This window comes from Hypanus sabinus, chromosome 20 (genome assembly GCF_030144855.1).
Source record: "Hypanus sabinus isolate sHypSab1 chromosome 20, sHypSab1.hap1, whole genome shotgun sequence".
In the NCBI taxonomy this organism is placed as follows: Eukaryota; Metazoa; Chordata; class Chondrichthyes; order Myliobatiformes; family Dasyatidae; genus Hypanus; species Hypanus sabinus.
This window is the reverse complement of record NC_082725.1, coordinates 38,868,652-38,889,410: the sequence shown is the minus strand read 5'-3', so window position 1 is coordinate 38,889,410 and position 20,759 is coordinate 38,868,652. Positions and strand designations below refer to the sequence as shown.

The window sequence follows — 20,759 nt, the reverse complement described above, 5'->3', positions numbered from 1 at the left end:
AATCATGTTCCAACATCAACACGAGTGATGGCGGTCATTTACCAGACAGTCAGAGGCGGTTCCGAAACCCTCCCCGGCTGTGCCTCAGCTCGGGCCCGGACTCCCTTCGGTCCGCCCACACGCGCCGATGCGCAGGCGCACGATGGCCGGCGCGGCGCGGCGCGTGACGGCGCGTGGGTTGGGCCGCTCGGTCGGTTGGCGGAAGTGCCTGTGCTGGAAGCGGCGCGAGCGGAGTCCTGTCGTTCGGGATCGAGTTCGTGGCAGCGCGCGATGGCCTATCAGTACCGGCCGCCGCAGCAGAACAACGGCGTCTGCGACCAGGGCTTCCTGTGGAACGTCTTCCAGAGGTACGGCAACCGGCCCGCCCCCCGGGGAGGCAGGAATGAATGGGGTAGTAGGAGCGGTGAGAGGCGGTGGGTATGTTAGGGAGTAAGTGTGGATGGAGGGGGAGCAGAGGTTGCAGGGGATAAAGTAGGAGCGGCATTTGCTGGGGGAAACACGAAATGCTGAGGCATTGGGCAGAAGGTTGGGCACGCGGGATCTGAAGATGAATCATGCATGATGAGGTCTTACTCACAAATACAGCTGTTTACTTGTGTGTATTTGAGTTTGAATTATTTTATATGACAACACTTTACTGTGTTATAAACCTAGAGAGTGTAGATGGGTGAATGGAGTAGAAAACGATGGAAGTGAAAATAGTAATAACCAGTGCCACGAGTCACAGTATATGTTTAGAATTTGTTGAAGTGATATCGGATTTCTGCTTAGGTTTGATTTTAATGTATCCTGGTAGCTAAGAAGTTGTTGTATGTCAGTGTAACTACTCCCCAGTCAACTGTTAAAAGTTACAAACTAGAAACCATTCAGTCCGTCCCAGGTTTGGAGGGCAAGTAAGCTGTAAATTTAAAATAAAGATACTTACTCATTGTAAGTCAATATATATGGAGAGAGAATTGGGAAATGTTTCAGGAAGGTGATCTTTCACTTGTTCTAATCAGTTACAAATCACTTTTGCTTACTGTTTATATAGAATTACATTGAATACCCACAAGGATCCATTCTGGGACTTCTGAGGAAGTGGACTGGTGGGTTAGTGAGTTTGCAGATGACATAGCTTGCTGATGCTGTAAAACCAGCTTCCCATAATGCTGATTCCTCATTGTGGGAAGGATGTGGAAGATTTTGAGAGAACACAGGGAAGATCTACCAGGATGCTGCCTGAATTAGAGAATATGTTTTATGAGGAAGATTAAGTGAGCTAGATCGTTTCTCTTGGGGATGAAGGATGATAGGTAGATGTGTATAAGATTATGAGAGACATGGACAGAGTGGATTGGTGATGCCTTTTCCCAAGGTTGTCAATGGCCACTGCCAGAGAACATTCCTGTAGTGGAGGAAAGATTAGGAGAGATGTCATGGATAGGTTTTTTCTACGGTGGTACGCACTTGGAATGCATTGCCGAGAGTCATGGTTAAGGCTGATGCAATAGGGACATTTAAAAGGCTCATTAGATAGAGACAGGGATGTCAGAAAATGGAGAGTTCGAGGAGGTGGGTTAGATTGATCATGGAGCTGGTTTATAGATTGGCACAATATCGTGGGCCTACGGGCCCATACTGTTCTATGGTACAATTCACTCAGTACTACAATATGTTTTCTGCTTTTGAAGCTTAGTAGAAATGTAACATAATGATCATGAAAAATTAGCTTTCCTTAACTAAGACATGATTTTGATACTTAATGTGCAGTGAATTCTAAATGGAGATGATGCATTGGCAATTCATAGCAAAACTTCAATTCTGAGGAAAAGTGAGGGAGTTAACTTTGATGTAATTGCATTGAATATATTTTGTATAAAAGTATAATGTTATGTGATGGTGTAATTTGAAAGTGGATCTAAACCAAGATAGGTGGATGGGAAACTTGCAGTTGTCATTAGAGTACAAAGAAAATTCTTTCTTCCCACTGTTCTATGTTCATTGGGTAACAGCTTGCAGGAGTTAATTCTGCCTTCAAAGTACAATTCTATATCAAAGCTTATTTTCTACTTTACCAAGTGAGGGGCAACTATTTTAACTGAGAAATTGAAGGGCAGCAAGCATCGGTATATCTCTTCAGGAGCTGACAAATTATTAAAGCATCTTAAGTGTTGTTATTGCATTGTCTTCTGATAGATTAGTATTTCTATACTTCATCAACTTCAGACAACATGTGAAGAAACCTACTGGTGGTATGATTACAGGGAAGATTAGTAGGAGTAGAAATGGCATCTTACATTATAAGGGAAAACATGGTTCCTCCTATGGTGGAGCAAAAATTGATAAAAGTTTCAAGTAACCCAAGAGAAGGTTGGTTGATTATAGCCTTAGACTTGGGATTAAAACTTCTCAGGATCTGTGCTAATGGCTAAAATTAGAAATGGAAAGTAGTATCAATGGTTTCATTATATGTGGTTCTGAACTTGATAAAGGTGTAAAGAGTTGGGTGGACTACAGTACTGGCTGCAAGAAGGCATATTTAAATTTACGAATATGGAAAATATGAGCTTGAGTGGGATGGAAAAGTTTGAGAGTGCTTACTTTGGAAAAATATTTTTAGACTTTGCTCACTATAGTGTAGTGTTTTTCAGACTTTGAAGGCTTTTGTTTGCCATTTGTACATTTTAAGTAATTTTGTGTATATTTGATCATTTTGCCTCTAGTTTGGATCCCAAAATTTTTGCATTGGTTTTTTTGACTACAATAGGATTTCTTCATGCAGTATATTTGATATTAATTGCTGTATAGATTTTCAGCTTCTTTTGCCTTAATTAGCAGTTGTACGATTTCAGTGGATATGATTTTTGTTCAGTGCTTGGGTAGTGTTGTTTGGAGCTACCAAGCAACGTTACATGTTAGGATTAACCTTTAGGTTGCACATTTTCAGTTTGTCACTGGTGTATTAGGAGTTGTCTTTGATGCAAAATTGTGGGTAGTTAAATGAGTAGTTGTTGAAAATAGTTTCATTTTGAGTAAACTGGAATGAGTGTCATATTTATTTGTTTAATTATGAAATCCTTACTTTTACTCCAGCAAGTAGAGGTTTACTTTTCCTGGAAGCTAATAGAATAGCAGGTACAAAAGCATTGATAAATAAACATTTTCACTAGACTTCCTCTTCAAGAGCTGTCAGGAAAACATTGAGGTGCTGTTATTGTATTGTCTTGTGACAGATTAGATTGTTCTCATTTTTCCCATTAAGGTGTGTAACCTTACATTTTTTGTCCATATTCTCCCAGCTGCCATGTTCTTGCCCATTCATTTAACCTGCCTTTATCTTCTTGAAGCCGCTTCACATCTCGTGCAATCACCCAGCTTGAGCTCTTTAGCAAATATTAATGTACTTCACATGACTCTTTCATGCAAATCATGTAGACTTTGAACAATTGTAGCCCCAACCCTAATTAATGTCTGCAGCACCTTGCTATATTTTATCAATCTGGAAATACTGATTTGTATCTATTCAATCGATATTACTCCCACTCCATGTGCTCTAATTTTGTTTGGTAACCTCATGTGGCACTTTCCCCTGGGTCCACTCCATTCTTTCCCTTTCGCTTGTGGTCTACTGTCCTATCAGATCCCTTCTTCAGCCCTTGACCTTTCCCACCTATCTGGCTTCACCTTTCACCGCTAGCTAGTCTCATTCCACTCCCCTACCTTTTTATTCTGGCATCTTCCCCCTTCCTTTGCAGTCCTGAAGAAGGGTCTCGTTCTGAAACATTGACTATTTCCATACATAGACTCTGTCTACACTGCTGAGTTCCTCCAGTGTGTGTTGCTTCTTGTGGTATTTTGAGGCCTGAGAGCCTGAATATGCTACTTCCTCTGGTCTCCCAATCATCTATACTAGTTACACCCTAAAGATGATGATTGAGAATTTTTGTACATGTATCTATGCTGACTCTACCCAGTCCTTTTATGTTGTAAATGCCCTGCTACAAATTTCTTATTAGGTTCTAACATTTTTTCTGCCATAGATGTTAAGGAAGTCTTAAAGATATTGAGACATTTGGGATGAAAATTCCAGATTGGGTTATAGCATTTGAATGCATACTTGCTATAATGGTGGCATGTATAGACTAAGGTCATTATGACACCTGAATCAGATGAACCTACCTATTTGAGGCTTAAAGGATGCAAGTGGATTACTTTTTTTTTTGGGAGATGCAAGCCCTGGAGGATTTTGAAAGTAATGGTGAGAAGTTTAACAGAGAAGATATCAGATGGGGTGTTATGTGTTAGTGTGGGCACGAGATTTTTTATTTCCATGTATAGATAATTAAATGAGGAAAACCAGTTAGGAGCATATTGAAATAGCCAATTGAAGTAATAAAGGCATGGATGAGGAATTCTTTGCTAACTAGAAGGATATTATATGGGAATAAATTTCCATTATGCCGCTATGGAACCATAATTTCAAAGTAGTCGTCATTATCATCTGAGATGCAGCATAACTTGTGTTGTGTGAATAGGTGTTTTTTTCTTTAGTGTACTGCAGACAGCTAATTATTAAGACTGACATTCCGGTGAATTTTGTTTCATTTACCAGCAATGATGCACTGATCTAATTCAAACCAGCACAACTGTATGAATTCTCATTCATGTGCTCTTGTATTCACCCACCATCACCCACATTCACCCACCATCTTAGCACAGACTTTCCAAGGGTTTTAAAAGACCAAGTACTTCCTCCTGTTGTTAAATCACATACTTTTGAAGTGGGAAGGAGATGTATTGCTGAGATTCTGCTTCATTCTAATGATTTTTGTATTTCACTGGCCCAACTAGTGCTGTTGTTTTGTTTTTGCAGTTTGCCATTGCTTTGTCTCAAGCTGATGGAACTGGGTGGATTTCCAGGCTTGCATTTTTCAACTCTGCATCCATACCATGTAATTTAGTCTTAACTGGGAAGACACTGGAAACATGATTCTGTTTCCTGGGAAGTTTTGGTAGAAATCCTTAAATTCCCCGAATACACCCAGATATCACAGGAGAGGGCTCTGAAGGACTAGGTGATTGTTTCTGACATTCCCAATAAAAAAATTAGGACTGAGTGTACTTCATTTCTGAAGAGAGCATGCACATTCTAGCTAACCAGTAAAAGTGAACACCCAAGAACAATTTCTCAGTACCCAACTCTAGAATTTTAAATGGAGACACTGCAGACGCTGGAATCTGGATGTCAGTCCCAATTAAGGTGTCTACCTGAAATGTGGATTGCCCATTTGCCTCTCTAGATGCTGCCTGACCCGCTGATTCCTTCCAGCAGTTTGTCTTTTGCTCTCAAGTATTAAATTATTGAAACCTGCTGAGGCTGAAAATTATTTAAAATCTGATTGCTTTCAATAAAATTATAATTTAAAAATGTTGGGAATGCCAATCTAGTTCTGCAGCATTTTGGAGATTATCATCTCTATTTCACTGCATTTATTGTAAGAATCACCACATTTATGGGAACTATACTTTGGTCATGTTGATACCTTGTGCAATTTCACTCAGTTGGGCATATTTTTCTTTTCTGCAACTGTCTTAACTTTCTACATAAATATTTATCTTATCAGAGCAAGGCCTATCTTCAAGTCCATCTCTTATTGATTCGCAGCAATGGTTTCTGTTTTGCAGCTATTTCCAGAGAGCTTAAAATCCTGGTGTTACAACCCTGCTTGCACCTCGGTGGATAGCATCTTTTACCAGGCATCTGGGTAATGCCAATCTGAATTGACACACCTGGATTAATGGAGGAGCTGTGCATCAGGAATGGGGAAGAGATGCTAGGGCAGTGCTGTAACTTCATTAGTTGCTAAAGTTTAAAGTGTGGGAGGAACAACCCTGGGAACTGGGATTTTTTTCTGTGTGAAGGTTCAATCTCTTAACAGATGCTGAGAAAGATGGGATCTAGGGTCATCATGGTGGTGAGCCATTGAGTGCTGAATAACATTACTTCAGACCACCAGTACTCGGGCACTTGATCCAGATATCATGTTGACCATCAAATAATTTTGAATGAGTTCAACTGAAACAAGAAATTAACTAATAGGTGCAGATTTTTAAATGAAGTCTATTAATGTGGTATTTCCATTTGGAATGTTTGTACATACTGTAGATGTCTGAGGACCTTAGGGTTAAAGGCAAAAATAGATTATTCAGAATAATTGCCAGGAGAGTTGATTAAGTGATTTCTCTGCCAGTTAGTCCCAATCATGGGAGCTGGCCATACTGTTGGAAATGCAAAGGTTAATTTGCTCACAAAATATATCTTAGGTTACATTGGATGTTCTGCACATCATATCATTTGACCATTGATCTTGGAAAGCTCTATGGTCACATTCCCTGACCAATGTTGTCTGGCTGAAGAAAGAGTGTGCCATTCTTAAAAATAAATAGTAATTATGAGATGATGCATGATTTCTTACGGAAACTAATTCTAAGCTTTATTAATATCTTACATTGTGCTTCTTTCAGGGTTGATAGGGACCGAAGTGGGGTAATATCTGAAAGTGAGCTCCAGCAAGCTTTATCCAATGGTAAGTCAGCACACAAAAACAGACAGAAGTGTGCAGTTCTTTGCTGGGAAAGTATTTTTTTTAAATGTGATTATATGGTACTTAAACAGTGTAATTCAATACAGGCATGTGAGATAAGTGAATTGACAAAACAATATATATAGAACTGAAATTGATATTCCAACAATTTTAATAAGTTAATTTTTCTCCAGTGTATAAACTTGGAGATATGAGTATTTATAATTTTGTTATTTACAGTGAATCTAATTTTAACTAGGGTTTCTTGTGTAGCTTTAAATAACTAGAATTTTTCTAAAGAAATTATGTTAAAATTGAAAATTGAGGGAATGAAATAATCGGAAAAACTTGCATTTGCAATCTTGGTACGTTCCATAGTGCTTTGCAGCTAATGTGTTAGAAGTGGAGATGCTTCATGCAGGCAAACAACAATTAATTTGGTATGACAAGATTCCACAGTTTAAATTGAACTAGATATAGCTTTATTCATTTGCAAATTTGACTAAAACTTGCAAGACATGCAGAGAAGTTGCAGCCATTCAATTTAAAATTCAGAAATTTGGTTTCATTCTCACACTGATGCTTTCATCTTTGACCTACATGATAGGTAAAGCTAGATGGAGATTTAAGAAAATGAAGAACTAATCTTTTCAACCCATGAAAGTGAAAATATAAATAAAAATTATAACTTTGGAACTTCTTTGCAAGTTTTTGTGAGTCTAAGCTAGCAGGGTATAACATGCATTGTCTGTAGCATTGGCATGCAAAATTGGAATACTGGCAAGAATGCTAAATGGAGTGAAAAGAGACATGCTGTTACTTCAACGGCTTCTTCCTAGACCACCCTGGTCATATGTTGTCTGGTTTCTTTGCTGTACTTGCAATTGATATGGAACTAAGGAAAAAAATAGGCAATTATATCTGTCCTAAAATGATGCAGTATTTTTATTTATTCAGGGACATGGACACCTTTCAATCCGAAGACTGTTCGATCCATCATTGGTAAGCACCTATTCATTCCATGTGATTTACTGGCTATAAATGGGAGTAATTCTTAAATAAAAATACTTGAGCTGTATTTCAGCTTGTTTTAAAAGTTGCAGGGAAAGATTTGCTTTAAGTTCACAAAGGAAAATACATGGCTTACATAAAGGAAAGTGGTGCATTAAACCCAAGAAATCAGTGGTTGTGAAGGCTGATAGTTCATCAATAATTAAAGTTCTAACTTGAAAGTCCTCTGTAGAACTAATTGTTGGGATAGGAAAATAGGTGGAAAAGATTACTGTGACAGAAACTTCATTATTGGAAGATCAAATAATATTTTGTTCCATAGTGTTGATGAATAATTCCTAAAGAGCAGTATCAAGCTAGACAATTAACAAACTGACCAGATATTGCCTTTATAGAGAAGGAGCATAAGAGATGTTTGTTTTTGCAATTTACTGAATTTGATTTGTGATTTTGGTACTGCTGTAAATTTAGCATAATTTCTCAATGCCAACAAGTCTTCTGATCATTGCACCTTAAAGGAAGTCGCTGACAAAATTTAGTGGCTATGTCTGTTGCAACTTAACAAAGTGTAAGAAAAATTAGAAAATTAACCTCTGTTCAAAGTAAGTGAGAGTTAGAAAGCAGGAAAATGGGTTCTTATCTGAATCTGAATTAGGAGTCCATTATTGAGGAGAAAATGGTGGGACATTGAGAAAATCATAATGCGGCCAAGCAGAATCAACAAGGATTATGTTAGAGTACTTGTCAAATTTGCTAGCATTCTTTATGGATATTATAAATAGGGCAGATCAAAGAAAACCAATTTATAGAAGGCATATGATATCACAAGTGATTACTGCATAATGAGAGTGCATAAGATAGGAGAACATATTGGCATGGATGGGAATTGCCTAACTAACAGAACATTGTCATAGAGTAATGAAGGAAACAGGCCCTTTAGCCAACCAATGGGTAAATCCATCCCAACCATTTAAACCCCTGTTTTTACACCAACTCTATCCTGTTGTTGATCCTCACATGTTCCCATCAGCTGCCTGTTCTTCCAGATCCCACCAGTTGTCTACAAATTTTCATGCAGGCCAATTAACCTAAAGTCTGAATGTCTTTGGGATATTGGTGGAGATGTACAGAGGAAATCCACGTGGTCACAGGGCGAACATGCAAACTCTACACACAGCACTAGAGATGAGGATTGAACCTGGGTTTCTGGAGATGTGAGACTGAATCTATCATTATGCTGATATTGGGATAAATGGATTATTTTTAAATTAGTAATCACCAAGTAGTGGGGCCACAACTTTTTACAGTCTGTTGTAATTATTTGGATGGATGCACTGAGTATGGTAGCCAAATTTGCTGATAAAACAAAGATTAGCAAGTTGAGGACATAGCCTGCTAAAGGATGTAGATAGATTAAATGTGTGGGCAATAAATTTGTCAAAATAAATATAATTTTGGAAAATATGAGATTATCCACCAATGGCAATTAAGAAAACAATTTATTATTTAGTGTGAGATACAAAATGTTGAAGTGCAAAGGGATCCAGGAGATCTAATACATGAAACACAAAGAGGTGGAATGCAGGTAGAGCAAGTAATCTCCCTATCTTTGCAATAAAGTGTTTTAAGTTTTGTGATACTACAGTGTTGATGTGGTGTTATCTGGAGTATCAGGTACACATTTGATCTCTATTTAAGAAAAGGCATGCTTATATTTTTGGCAATGTGTAGTAATTTCATTCCTAGGATGGCGGTTTTGAAGTGCGGGGAGGTTTGATTGGTTGAGCCTATACTCATTAGGATCTAAAAGGATGAAGGGTGATATTAATTAATATATTCTATGAGGATTGACAGGTAAATGACGAGAGCAGGTGTGGAGGAAATTCTTTCAGTTGTCATTCAGCCTGAGTGCTGTGGAGTTGGAATCATCCAATTTAGTCAATCTAGAGAATAAAATGCATTTGAGCTGCAGGCGAGTTGATGAGTACAGTTCCTCCCCACTATACGAGTGTGTGACTTGTGTACTGTTCATTATAAATGAAGATGGCACTGGTAAGTGACAACTGCGTGTGCAGCTGTGATGGGAATCAACAAATATTTCCATTTAGGGCTACTACAGTTGAAATTCACAGTCACAACCAGGGTTACTTCAGGAAGTAAAATCATTTAAGGTTTTTTTTTAAAAAAAATCATTCTATCTTTCCTCAAAATTGGCAGACTCAGGTAGTGAGTGCAGTTCCTCTTTAAGATAAAGGAAGCGTAGAAGGTGTGCTGGGCAGCAGGTATGATTGAAACACAGAGCCTTTAGACCCCCATTCCCTACTATCCTGCCGGTGAATGTAGTCTCTGGAAAATAAAATTGAAGAGCTCAGAGCAAGATTATAGTATCCGAGAGACATCAGGGATTGCTGTCTACTTTGTTTCATGGAAACGTGGCTCCCTCACCATAACTGACACAGCACTGCAGCCCAAGGGCTTCACCATCCACTTCAAAGGTAGAACAGCTGAGTCTTTTAAAGTCTTCAGTTGTCCATCAGAATCCAGTGATGACATCCACTCCTTTAACAGTGAGATCTTTGACTGTACAGTCCTATCCTGGACCCACAAGTTCTATTGCAGGTGGGACATGTATATGTGCTGGTAGTGATGGCAACCATGGTTGCATTTCTCCTCGCTCTCTTCTGCTGTCTTCTGGTTGTTCCTCCCATCTCCAGAATATGAACCCTATCCCTACACAGCTGTCGCCAAGTGTTAAGGTAAGCAGCAACATCCTCCAGGTCCTCAGGTCTGATCTTGCACTTCCTTAAAGCATTCTTCATCTGATCCTTATAGCATTTCTTCGGCCCTCCAGCTGAGCGTCGATCATGATGTAGCTGGCCATATAACACTCTGCGGGGTAGTCAACATGGGGGGCATCCTTATCATGTGCCCCAGCCACTGCAACTGATGCTGGGTGATCATGGCCTGAATACTTCTGCAGTTGGTCTTTACAAGTATTTCAGTGTGAGGCACCCACTCATGCCAAGTAATTCCCAGGATGCCCTGAAGGCAGCTTATGTGGAAGCGCTCCAAGGACCTGATGTGATGGCTGTAGGTTACCCAAGCTTCACAGCTATAAAAGAGGATGGTGACACAGACTGCTTGGTATATGGCAACCTTTGTGGAGGGATGAAGGCTCCTGTTCTGAAAGACTCTATGCTGAAGTCTCCCAAAGGCAGCTGATGCCTGTTTAATGCAGTTCTGGATGTCGTTGTCAATGCTGCTATTCTCAGAGAGAATACTCCCCAGATATTTGAAAGATGGCGCTACTGACAGCTTTTCATCACCAACAGTGAAGGCAGGTAGGGTGGGTGGAACGCTAGTACTTCACTGGCAAACCACTTCTGTCTTGGTGGTATTGACAGTCAGCTCCATTCTGCTGTATGCTCTCACTGCCACAGCAAGGACAATCTGAAGATCCTCTGGAGTATGGGCCACAAGAGCAAAGTTATCTGCATGCTGCAGCTCCTGGACCCATTCTCTATGGAGTTTGGTGATTGCGTGGAGCCTCCTGATGTTAAAGAGGTTGCCATCTAATCTGGCGTCCACTGCCACACCGCTGCTATCCTCAATCTCGTTGTGGAGGAGCTTGGTAACACACAAGAGGAAGACGTTAAAGAGCACTGGCACTAGCACACACCCCTGCCTCACCCCTGTGCATACAAGGAAGGGCTCGGACTCTTGTGCTCCTATGGTCACCAGAGCAGTCATCCGATCATGGAACTGGCAGAGATGTTAACAGATTTACTGGGACAGCCAAACCTGAGGAGGACATCCCATAAGAGCTCTCTTTGCACAGTGTTGAATACTTTGGAGAGGTCAACAAAGGCCATAAACAGGTCTTGATGTTGCTCCCGGCACTTTTCCTGAAGCTGCCGGGCTGTGAAGATCATGTCAATCGTGCTCCTGTTCTTCCTAAACCCACACTGCGATTCAGGCAGCATTGACTCGGTGATGTTGCTGATGAGCCTCTGAAGCATCACCTTAGCCAGGACCTTTCCAGCAACAGAAAGGAGTGATATGCCCCTACTATTGCCGCAGATGGCCTTGTCACCCTTGTTCTTATAAATGACAATGATGTTTGCATTTCTCCATTGTTGTGGGATGTACTCATCAGTCCAGGCCTTGGTGATGTACTGGTAAAGGGTGCGCATACATATGTACCCTCCATTCTTCAGTAACTTAGCAAGGGTGTTGTCAGTGCCAGGGGACTTATTGTTCTTAAGGGAATGGACAGCTGATAGAACCTCCTGGAAGTTTGGTGGTTGACTGAGGTCGTGGATAGGAGGAAGTTCAGGCCGTTCGTCCAGGATGGTGGGGTCTGTGTCAGAATCTGATTAAGCAGGGTGTTAAAATGCTCAGCCCACCTCAGCAGGATGGTATTCTGATTCTTCAGAAGTGTTTGACCATCTGCTGTTTTCAGGGGAGTAACTCAGTACAGGAGGGAAATGTACTTCATAGTTGACTCATTGTAATGTACAGATGTGAGGGTTCTATCTCAATTCTGCTCACCCAACCTGGAACACGTAGTATTCAAGTGTCATCCATTTTCTCTGCTGAGGGAGTTTTCTGCAGTGAACCAGGTAGCTTTGTACATTCCACCTCTGATCAACATCAGGCAGGCACTGGCAGAGCTGAGCACTGTGATTAGCAGTAACGGAACAGTGTACCCTGATGTCTTCCCGATCATTGTGCGATATTTCAACCAGAACAGCTTGAAGGCGTCACTGACCAACTACCGCCAATGTATCAACTGTGAAGCCAGAGGAGCCATCACACTTGACCACTGTTAAACCACCAACAGTGTTCTCTCTATTGTGGTTGAGATACTGTGGTTCATCCATGTATTGGATTGGAGGGGGAAGGAGCGGAGGCGTTGATGCTGTTGCCCCAGCACACAACCACATAGAAGATTCTACTGGTGACAACAGACTGGTAGAACATGTGAAGGAGTAGCCTGCATACTCCAAAAGACTTTGGTCTCCTTAGGAAGTAGAGGCGATTCTGGTCCTTGTACACAGCCTCTGTATTGGTGTTTCGCTCAAGTCTGTCAACCAGGTTCACCCCAAGGTACTTGTAGGTCCTCACCATTAATAGTAACAGGGAGCACTGTAGGATTAGTCTTCCTAAAGTCCATCACCATCTCCTTTGTCTTACTAATGTTGAGCTGCAGATGATTCAGCTTGCACCATTTGACAAAGTCCTCCACCAGGGCCCTGTATTCATCCTCCCATCCTCTCTTTATACGCCTAACTATTGCAGAGTCATTAGAGAATTTTTGCATATGATGTGACTCTGTTGTATCTAAAGTCCAACATATACAGGATAAACGGGAAGGGAGCCAATATGGCTTGTAGCCATGTCTGACACACAGGTCTGAATCTATACAAACTGATCTGCAAGTCAGGTAGTCCATTATCCATGATACAATGGAAGTGCCAATGCATTTAATGGAGATTTTACCCCAGTAGTGAGGGCTGTATGCTATTTAAGGCACTTGAGAAATCAAAAAACATAATCCTCAAAGTGCTGCCCTGCTTATCCAAATGGGTGTCAGGTCTTTTCAGCAGGTAGATGACAGCATTGTTGACTCCAGTGTGCTCCTGGTAGGTAAACTGTAGGGGATCAAGAGCTGATCTGACCAGGGTTGGAGGTGAGCCAGGACCAGCCTCCTCTAGGGTCCTCTTGATGTGTGAGGAAGGCTACTGGATGGTAGCCATTCAAGACTTTCAATTGGCCCTTCTTGGGTACTGGGGCCAACATTTTCCACGCAGTCAGGACCCTTTCCAGGCTGAGGCTCAGACTGAAAATGCCCTGGAGAATTCCACAGTACTACTCAGCACACTCCTTCAGAACTTTGGGGTTCACACTATCCGGTCCCAATGCTTTACTGTGTCTGAGTTTCCCCAGACACCTTCTCACCTGCTCAGCAGTGAAGATGAGTCCCTGAAGACGGGAGAATTGGTGGAAGGTAGGGGCTGGGAAAGGTGAAGATTGGGATTATAGCAGTTGGTATGTGGAGGTGTGGATGGTAGGTGCAGAGCAAGGAAGGGATATAGACAAGTGGTAGCTGCCTAAAGGTTGAAATAGTGTTTTTCATCCATGTGTTGGAAAGGAGGGATGAGGAGCAGAGGCATTGTGCTGAGGGAGCATTGGGTGCCTCAGCATCTGGACTGGCGTGCTGAGAGGGGTGAGAACAGGAAACCAAATGTCAAACCTATTGAAGAATTGGTTTAACTCATTAGCCCATTTACAGCTGCAATCCAAGGCTAGGCTGATTGAAGCTAGTGATATTCATGCCTCCCCACACTGCCCAAGCTTGTTCTCCATCTCTCTCCTGTATTCCTCTTTAGCTTCCATGATCTCTTTTAGCTCCCTCTGCACATTTCAATACCTTCCTGTCTCCTGAGAGAGGCTCTCCTTTTATGGTTGAAAAGAGCCTTTAGATCACTGGTGACCCATGGTTTGTTGTTGGGAAGAAACGAACAGTCCTTTATGGTATTACAGTGTCCACACAGAAGCCAATGTAACCTGTGATGCAGTCAGTAAGTCTGTTAATGTCCTTCTCATATGGTTCACAAAGCACATTCCAATAAGTAACCTCAAAGCCGCCCTTCAAGGCCTCGATGGGCTCGGAAGACCATTTCTTTACTGTCTAAGTGGTAGCTGGCTGTTGCTGTGCTTTGGCTGTATATAAGGGCATAAGATGAACTAGAGGAGGAGTGAGCTAGATCAGCTGGTTGAGTGATGTTGCTGCAACAACATTGCACTCAACATTAATAAGATCAAGGAATTGATTGTGGACTTCCAGAAGGAGAGGTTGAGAAATAAACACACACCATTCTTCATCAACGGATCAGTAGTGGAAAGGGTGAGCAGTTTCAAGTTCTTGGGTGTCAATGTCTCTGAAGATCTAGCCTGGGCCAACATGTTGATGCAATTACAAAGAAGTGGATATATTTCAACAGGATGTCACCAAAGACTCACTCAAATTTCCATAGGTTTACCATGGAGAGCATTCTAACTGGTTGTGTTACCATCTTATATGGAGGGGCCACTGCACAGGATTGAAAAAAGTTGCAGAAGGCTGTAAACTCAGCCAGCTCCATCATTGGCACTAGCTTCCCCAAAAAGCAGTACCTCAAAGAGGTGGCCCCCATCACCCAGGACATAACATTCTCAAATTGCACCCATGAAGGAGATAGTACTGGAGCCTGAATAATCGTATGCAACATTTTAGAATAGCCTCTTCCCCTCTGCCATCAGATTTCTGAATGAACAATGAACCCATGTACAATACCTCCGTATTTTTTCTATCTTTTCCTCTTTTTGCATGATTTTGTTATATATGTATAATTTTTTATTGTAGTGTATAGTTTGTTATGCATTGCAATGTACTGCTGCCGCAAACAATAGATTTCATTTTATGCCAGATATATTAAAGCTGATTCTGATTCCGGATTTGTTGGCTGCTGTGGAGCTGCGGGCTTTTGCCACATGAAAATTCAGTTCACGGCTGGACTAATGATTTACAAGGAAGAGAACATTAATGATCTGGGGAAAACTTGTATGTGAAGGGAGCAGGATAGCAATATAGAAACCTAGATGAGATTGGCCATGATCCTATTAAATAATGGAGGGGCTCAAGCAGATGAGTGGCCAACTCCCTTTTTTTTCAGTTCTTATTATAAATGTCATTACAAAATTGCCTATTTTACTTTTATTGTAAATACAGGAATGTTCGACCGGAATAATAGAGGAGGTGTGGATTTCAATGAATTTGTGGGTCTTTGGAAGTATATAAATGACTGGCAGAACATTTTCCGAACTTATGACAGAGATAATTCCAATTTCATTGACAAGAACGAATTGAAACAGGCTTTGTCAAGTTTTGGTAAGTAATCTACTGTATTATAACTAGAGCAACAATGAATGACTGACTTGATACGAAAGATCATCAAATGTAAGTTTATTAAACCCTTGTCGAGCTTAGTATTCTGAAACCAAGGGATCCTGAAATGCTAAGCTGTCAGTCAGTGAAATTTTAAATTGAGCAAAATTGAGAGAATGAAATCCCTGCATATTTTTATTCAAAAGCCTTTATTGAATTTGAGTTTTTTTTTTATGATGCATGTTGATAGTTTTTCTCCAGGTATGCTGTAGTTGGATAATTGTTTTAATAGCTATACAGTTGCATGCAATTTGAGCCTGATAAATGTTTCTTCCTTAATCCAACTAAGGCAACTGTCTCATAATGCATGTTTTTGCAAATTTATTTTACAGACCTTGCAGATGACTACTTTATTTAACTGGAGCCAGAACTGTTGCCTTTTTGTTATCCTGTGTTACAAATTTTATTGGTCACAATCTTGAAAATGAAAAGTTCTAACTTAAGAAATGTCATAATTAGCTTGGTTTTGGCTTTGTCTAGATCTAAGGTAGGAGCTGAATTTTCTGGTGACCATATTGCTAGCGCATGCTGATTGCATATCTGTCTGATGAAAATATCTGGCTGCTCTTCTGGGAAGGGTGTGATATCTAGTGGAAACTTTGCTTTGGTGTACCACAGTCACTGAGATTGAGCATTTGTTGACATCTTTAATGTGCACAAGTCTCATAAAATGAGGTTTGCAACTTGATCAGTAGAAGCAGGGCAAGATGGTGCCATCAACCAATGCGACTAATGACAACATCCTGCAGATAGTTCACAAAACTACTTCTTATGTTAAATACACTTGTTAATAATTTGTGTGCTATTGGAGCCTGTAATTCACATTTTGATAACGTGTTTTTGGGCCAACTGAGCAATCTAGCACTCTTACTATCTATCATTGACTGAACTTGGCATGCTTGAGAGCAAAGTTGGAAACTAAGTGTGCGGCCTAGTGGCGGAGTGTGAATCCATCATTGGCTCCAATTCTCGACCAACTTGTCAATTAAAGCTTTAAGCAAGATTGAAATTGGCAAGAGGAGAGCAGAAGACAAGTGGGTGTGCAGCGCTGTCTACCTGTGTTTGACCAGTTTTCCTCTTCCTCTCCCTCTCACTCACTGCTGTCAGAGGAAGGTGTCAGGACTGGGCAATGTTTGATTGGTACGATTTGTGGACTGGGCTTGTTTTTAGAGGACTCTGCAGTTTATGTTATGTGTTTCAGATTTCTTGTTAGTCTATTTTTTTAATTGCTATCTTGCATGATTTTGATTGGAGCGGCCTACAGACAATGAACACCACGGTGTTAAATTGGACAGAACTAAACTGAATATTCCTAGACTGTTTCAAGGACTCTGCAGTGTGATGTTTAATATTCCGTATAATTCACTCGTTGCAATTTGCATGATTTCTTTTTTTTGCGCATTGTTTTATTTTTCTTTGGAAACATAGAAAATCTACAGCACAATACAGGCTCTGCAGCCTACAAAGCTATGCCGAACATGTCCTCACCTTAGAAAAATAGAGGGCTATGGGTAATATCTAAGCTCCATGTACCTATCCACCACCGTCACCGGCAGCCCATTCCATGCACCCACCACTTTTTTTTAAAAAAGCTACCCCTGACATCTCCCCTGTACCTACTTCCAAGCACCTTAAAACTGGCCTCTCGTGCTAGCCATTTCAGCCCTGGGAAAAAGCCTCTGACTATCCACATGATCAATGCCTCTCATCATCTTGTACACCTCCGTCGCTCCAAGGAGATAAGGCAGAGTTCACTCAAACTATTCTCATAAGGCATGCTCCCCAATCCAGGCAACGTCCTCGTAAATGTGTTTCATAGCTGTCTGCAAGATGATGAATTTTAGGGTTGTATACTGCATACATTGTAATGTACTTTGGATCTTTGAATTTTATAGATTTTAAAACTAAAATACATCTTTATTTAAACTGAATTAAAGTTTGTAGCTTAATGTCATGAAATTAGCCATTTCTTCCCACTGATTTAAATGGGACTGTCTAATGGCTATGAAATCTGAGCAGAGTATGTTCTTGTTGAGTTCTTAGTCTGTTACAGTAGTGCACTATTTCAAGTTAAAGTTCCATCCAATGTGTTTGAAGCTATATAGTGAGTTTGGAAGTTTATTCTAGAATTTTCACTGTCCAACAATGCATGTACTTTTAAAATTACTTTGGGATAGAACTGTAAACAAATTTCAAATATTCAAACCCAATAGCAGTTGAGCATTCAGCACAAGACTGAGGATTTTAATCAATTTTTGTCCCCCTTTAATGTTACGGATTCTCCCACCAGTACTCCAAAACAGAATGGTGGGTTGTATTGGACTCTTGTGTATAAACTCTTGTCAGTCTCTCCATGCTATATGATTCATGGTGTTAAAATATTTCAATTTAGATTAATTTGCATTTGTGTATATGAAATTAGATGTTGAAAAATTTAAAGATTGGTATGGAAAAAAAAAACTGTTCATACTTGTAAACACGAGGAAATCTGCAGATGCTGGAAATTCAAGCAACACACACAAAATGCTGGTGGAATCCAGCAGGCTGGGCAGCATCTATAGGAAGAAGTACAGTCGACGTTTCGGGCCGAGACCCTTCGTCAGGACTAACTAACATACTTGTAAACATTTTGTTTCAGGGTACCGCCTGTCAGATCAATTCTACAATGTTCTTCTTAGCAAATTTGACCGGCAAGGAAGAGGGCAGGTAGCCTTTGATGATTTTATTCAGTGCTGCATTGTCCTTCAGGTATGTTCTGGAGAATTTGCAAAAACCCTGCCATTACATGCCAAAGTTTGGAGGCTAATCAATGTTATAAACTTTTGGTTTGAAGATAACACTTATGAATTAAACAGACAATTATCTCCTGGGGAAAAAATGGGGAAGTGTTGATAGAAAATAGTCTTTGGTAGTAACGGTTGAGTAAATTACATAGTGTTGCCCCTACCTGATTTGTACAGTGTATAAATAATCATTTCTCACTGCAACACTATCTATATTGAATCATAACTGTAAACCAACAGCACAGAATTAGGAGGCTAACACTAGCATTTCTAATCGTATCAGCTAATCCCAATTTTTCCTCTTTCTTGGCTTAAAAATGTAGGCGTGGTAGAATTTAGTGTTGGCTAAGGAATTGATGAAAATGCAGGGATAGTAAAGTGAAGAAACAAACAAGTCCAGAAAAATTCAGCGAGTCAGACAGCAACTGTGTAGAGGAAAATAGTTGATATTAGTGTGTCATGGTAGTGTAGTGGTTAGTGATATGCTATTACAGCTCTGAGCATGGAATTGATTTCCAGCATCTTCTGTAAGAAAGTTTGTACACCCATCCTGTGAGCATGTGGATTTCCTCCAGGTGCTCTAGTTTCCTCCCATAGTCCAAAGACATACTTGTTAGTAGGTTTAATTGGTCAGTGTAAGTTGTCCTGTAATTAGGCTGGAGTTAAATAGGTGGTTGCTGCATGGTGTGGCTTTTTGGGCCAGAGGGGCCTGTTTTGCACTATATATCTAAATAAAATTTTCAAGTTGAGACTCATCTTAAATACGAGAGAGGTAATGACCAATATAAAGAGGTGAAAGGAAGGGGTAGAGCAAAATCTGGCAAGTGATAGGTGGATCCAGGCGAGGAGTTATTGGGAGGTGTACGAATGAGTGGGGAAAAATATGACAGACTGGACAATGACATGAAAGCAAAAGGTCAGAGAAGATGGACTCTGATAGGAAAGGAACGTGGGATTAAATAAAGGAAGTGTGGTGGTCAGATGGTAACAGTAATTAGAGAGGTACCAATGGGAGGAGTGTGTAGGAAATGGATAGATGGATTGGGAAGAATACAGAAAATAAACATGGGCGATGACTGTTGGGAGTGGTGAGTATGGATATACAAGGAACTAGGTAGCTCAGGAGAGAATAGGTAGAGCAGTTTACCTGAAATTGGAGAATTCAGTGTTTATGCCTTAAGTTATAGACTACCTAGGGAGTGAGGTGTTGTACCTCTTGTGGAGGAGCTAGACAACAGATAGGCAAGTGTAGGAATAAAAATGGCTTGAGCGAGAGCACAGCTGTTTGGCAAGATGGTCACTGATGTGGAGGTGGTCACATAAAATGGTATTTGGACTTGTAAAAATGGATTGGTGATAAGTTAGAGAGCAGTTAATACCCAGAGTGAATAAACACCTTAGAGGAGATTCACCAAAGCATTTGAACATTAAATCTTAACAAAAGATTTTTTTTTCCCCAGAGGCTGACTGATGTATTCAGACGATTTGATACTGACCAGGATGGCTGGATACAGGTTTCATATGAGCAGTACCTCACAATGGTCTTAAGTGTAGTGTAATTTTTGCTACTTTATAATCCTTTCCCTTTGTAATGCTCAGTCAAGGTCTCTGACTGACTTATCAAGACAATTTAAAAGCTTAGAACAGAAATGCTTGTGTAAAATTTGAAGCAAATTGCTTATCTTTAAGACAAATTGCACTTATTTTGTAAAATAGACTACTGTACACAATCTTAATGTTATTAGCATGCAACTGTGCCATACTGTCTTTTATTGCAACAGAGCAATCAGTTTTGATAATAAGATATGCAGCAGCAGAGGCTACCTATGGCAAAGAATAGCTTTATAAAACATGCATGGTGCCTTATTTGTCAGATATATAACAGCGATCTAATTTTTGTTAGTCAGAGTAATCAAGTAATCGAATGTGAGACAGACTAACTTTGGCAAGTTTGTCTTCATAAAGTTCATGCTAAATGCTTAATATACTTTGACTTTTTATTGTTTCTAGAACTTGTTGCATAGTTTAATATTAATGAGAATAAATACAATCTTACAAAGATGCAAGCCAATAAACTATTTTAATGGGATTTTCTCTTATGTGCTATGTATAAACTAGTATGTGCCAGATATTCATTTACTGTAACAATGTAAACATATGGTAATTCAAACTTGGAAATAAATTTAACTTTTGAATACATCTTGAATGTATTTGTTCAGATTCCTTCACATTTAGATATGCATAGCAAGGTTGTGCACATCTTTATAGTGACTATTATTCCATTGGAAATGAGTTATATAGCAAGGAGAATTTGCCACTACTCTTCATTTAGTTTTTGTGCTCAGCTATGTTTTTAGCTAGTTACCCAATAGGAAATAAAGGGTCTTGTTACCAGTGTATATGTAGTTG

General features: G+C 40.2%; 1 protein-coding gene across 1 annotated transcript; it reads left to right on the top strand.

The window, feature by feature from the left end:
• The first annotated feature begins 27 nt into the window (after nt 1-27).
• pdcd6 (programmed cell death 6) lies at nt 28-20,549 on the top strand. The gene is made up of 6 exons (XM_059945357.1): nt 28-347; nt 6,508-6,569; nt 7,524-7,568; nt 15,352-15,510; nt 18,206-18,315; nt 19,811-20,549. Exons 1-6 carry the CDS (start codon nt 28-30, stop codon nt 19,907-19,909), a joined length of 795 nt encoding a protein of 264 aa, XP_059801340.1. The 3' UTR covers nt 19,910-20,549.
• The last annotated feature ends 210 nt before the right edge of the window (nt 20,550-20,759 follow it).

Bases quoted from the DNA above. Each gene is read 5' to 3' on its own strand.
- pdcd6 (XM_059945357.1), top strand. From the start codon at position 28: ATGGCGGTCATTTACCAGACAGTCAGAGGCGGTTCCGAAACCCTCCCC. The intron at 6,570-7,523 runs GTAAGTCAGCAC...TTATTTATTCAG, and splicing joins CCAGCAAGCTTTATCCAATG to GGACATGGACACCTTTCAAT. The intron at 15,511-18,205 runs GTAAGTAATCTA...ATTTTGTTTCAG, and splicing joins ACAGGCTTTGTCAAGTTTTG to GGTACCGCCTGTCAGATCAA.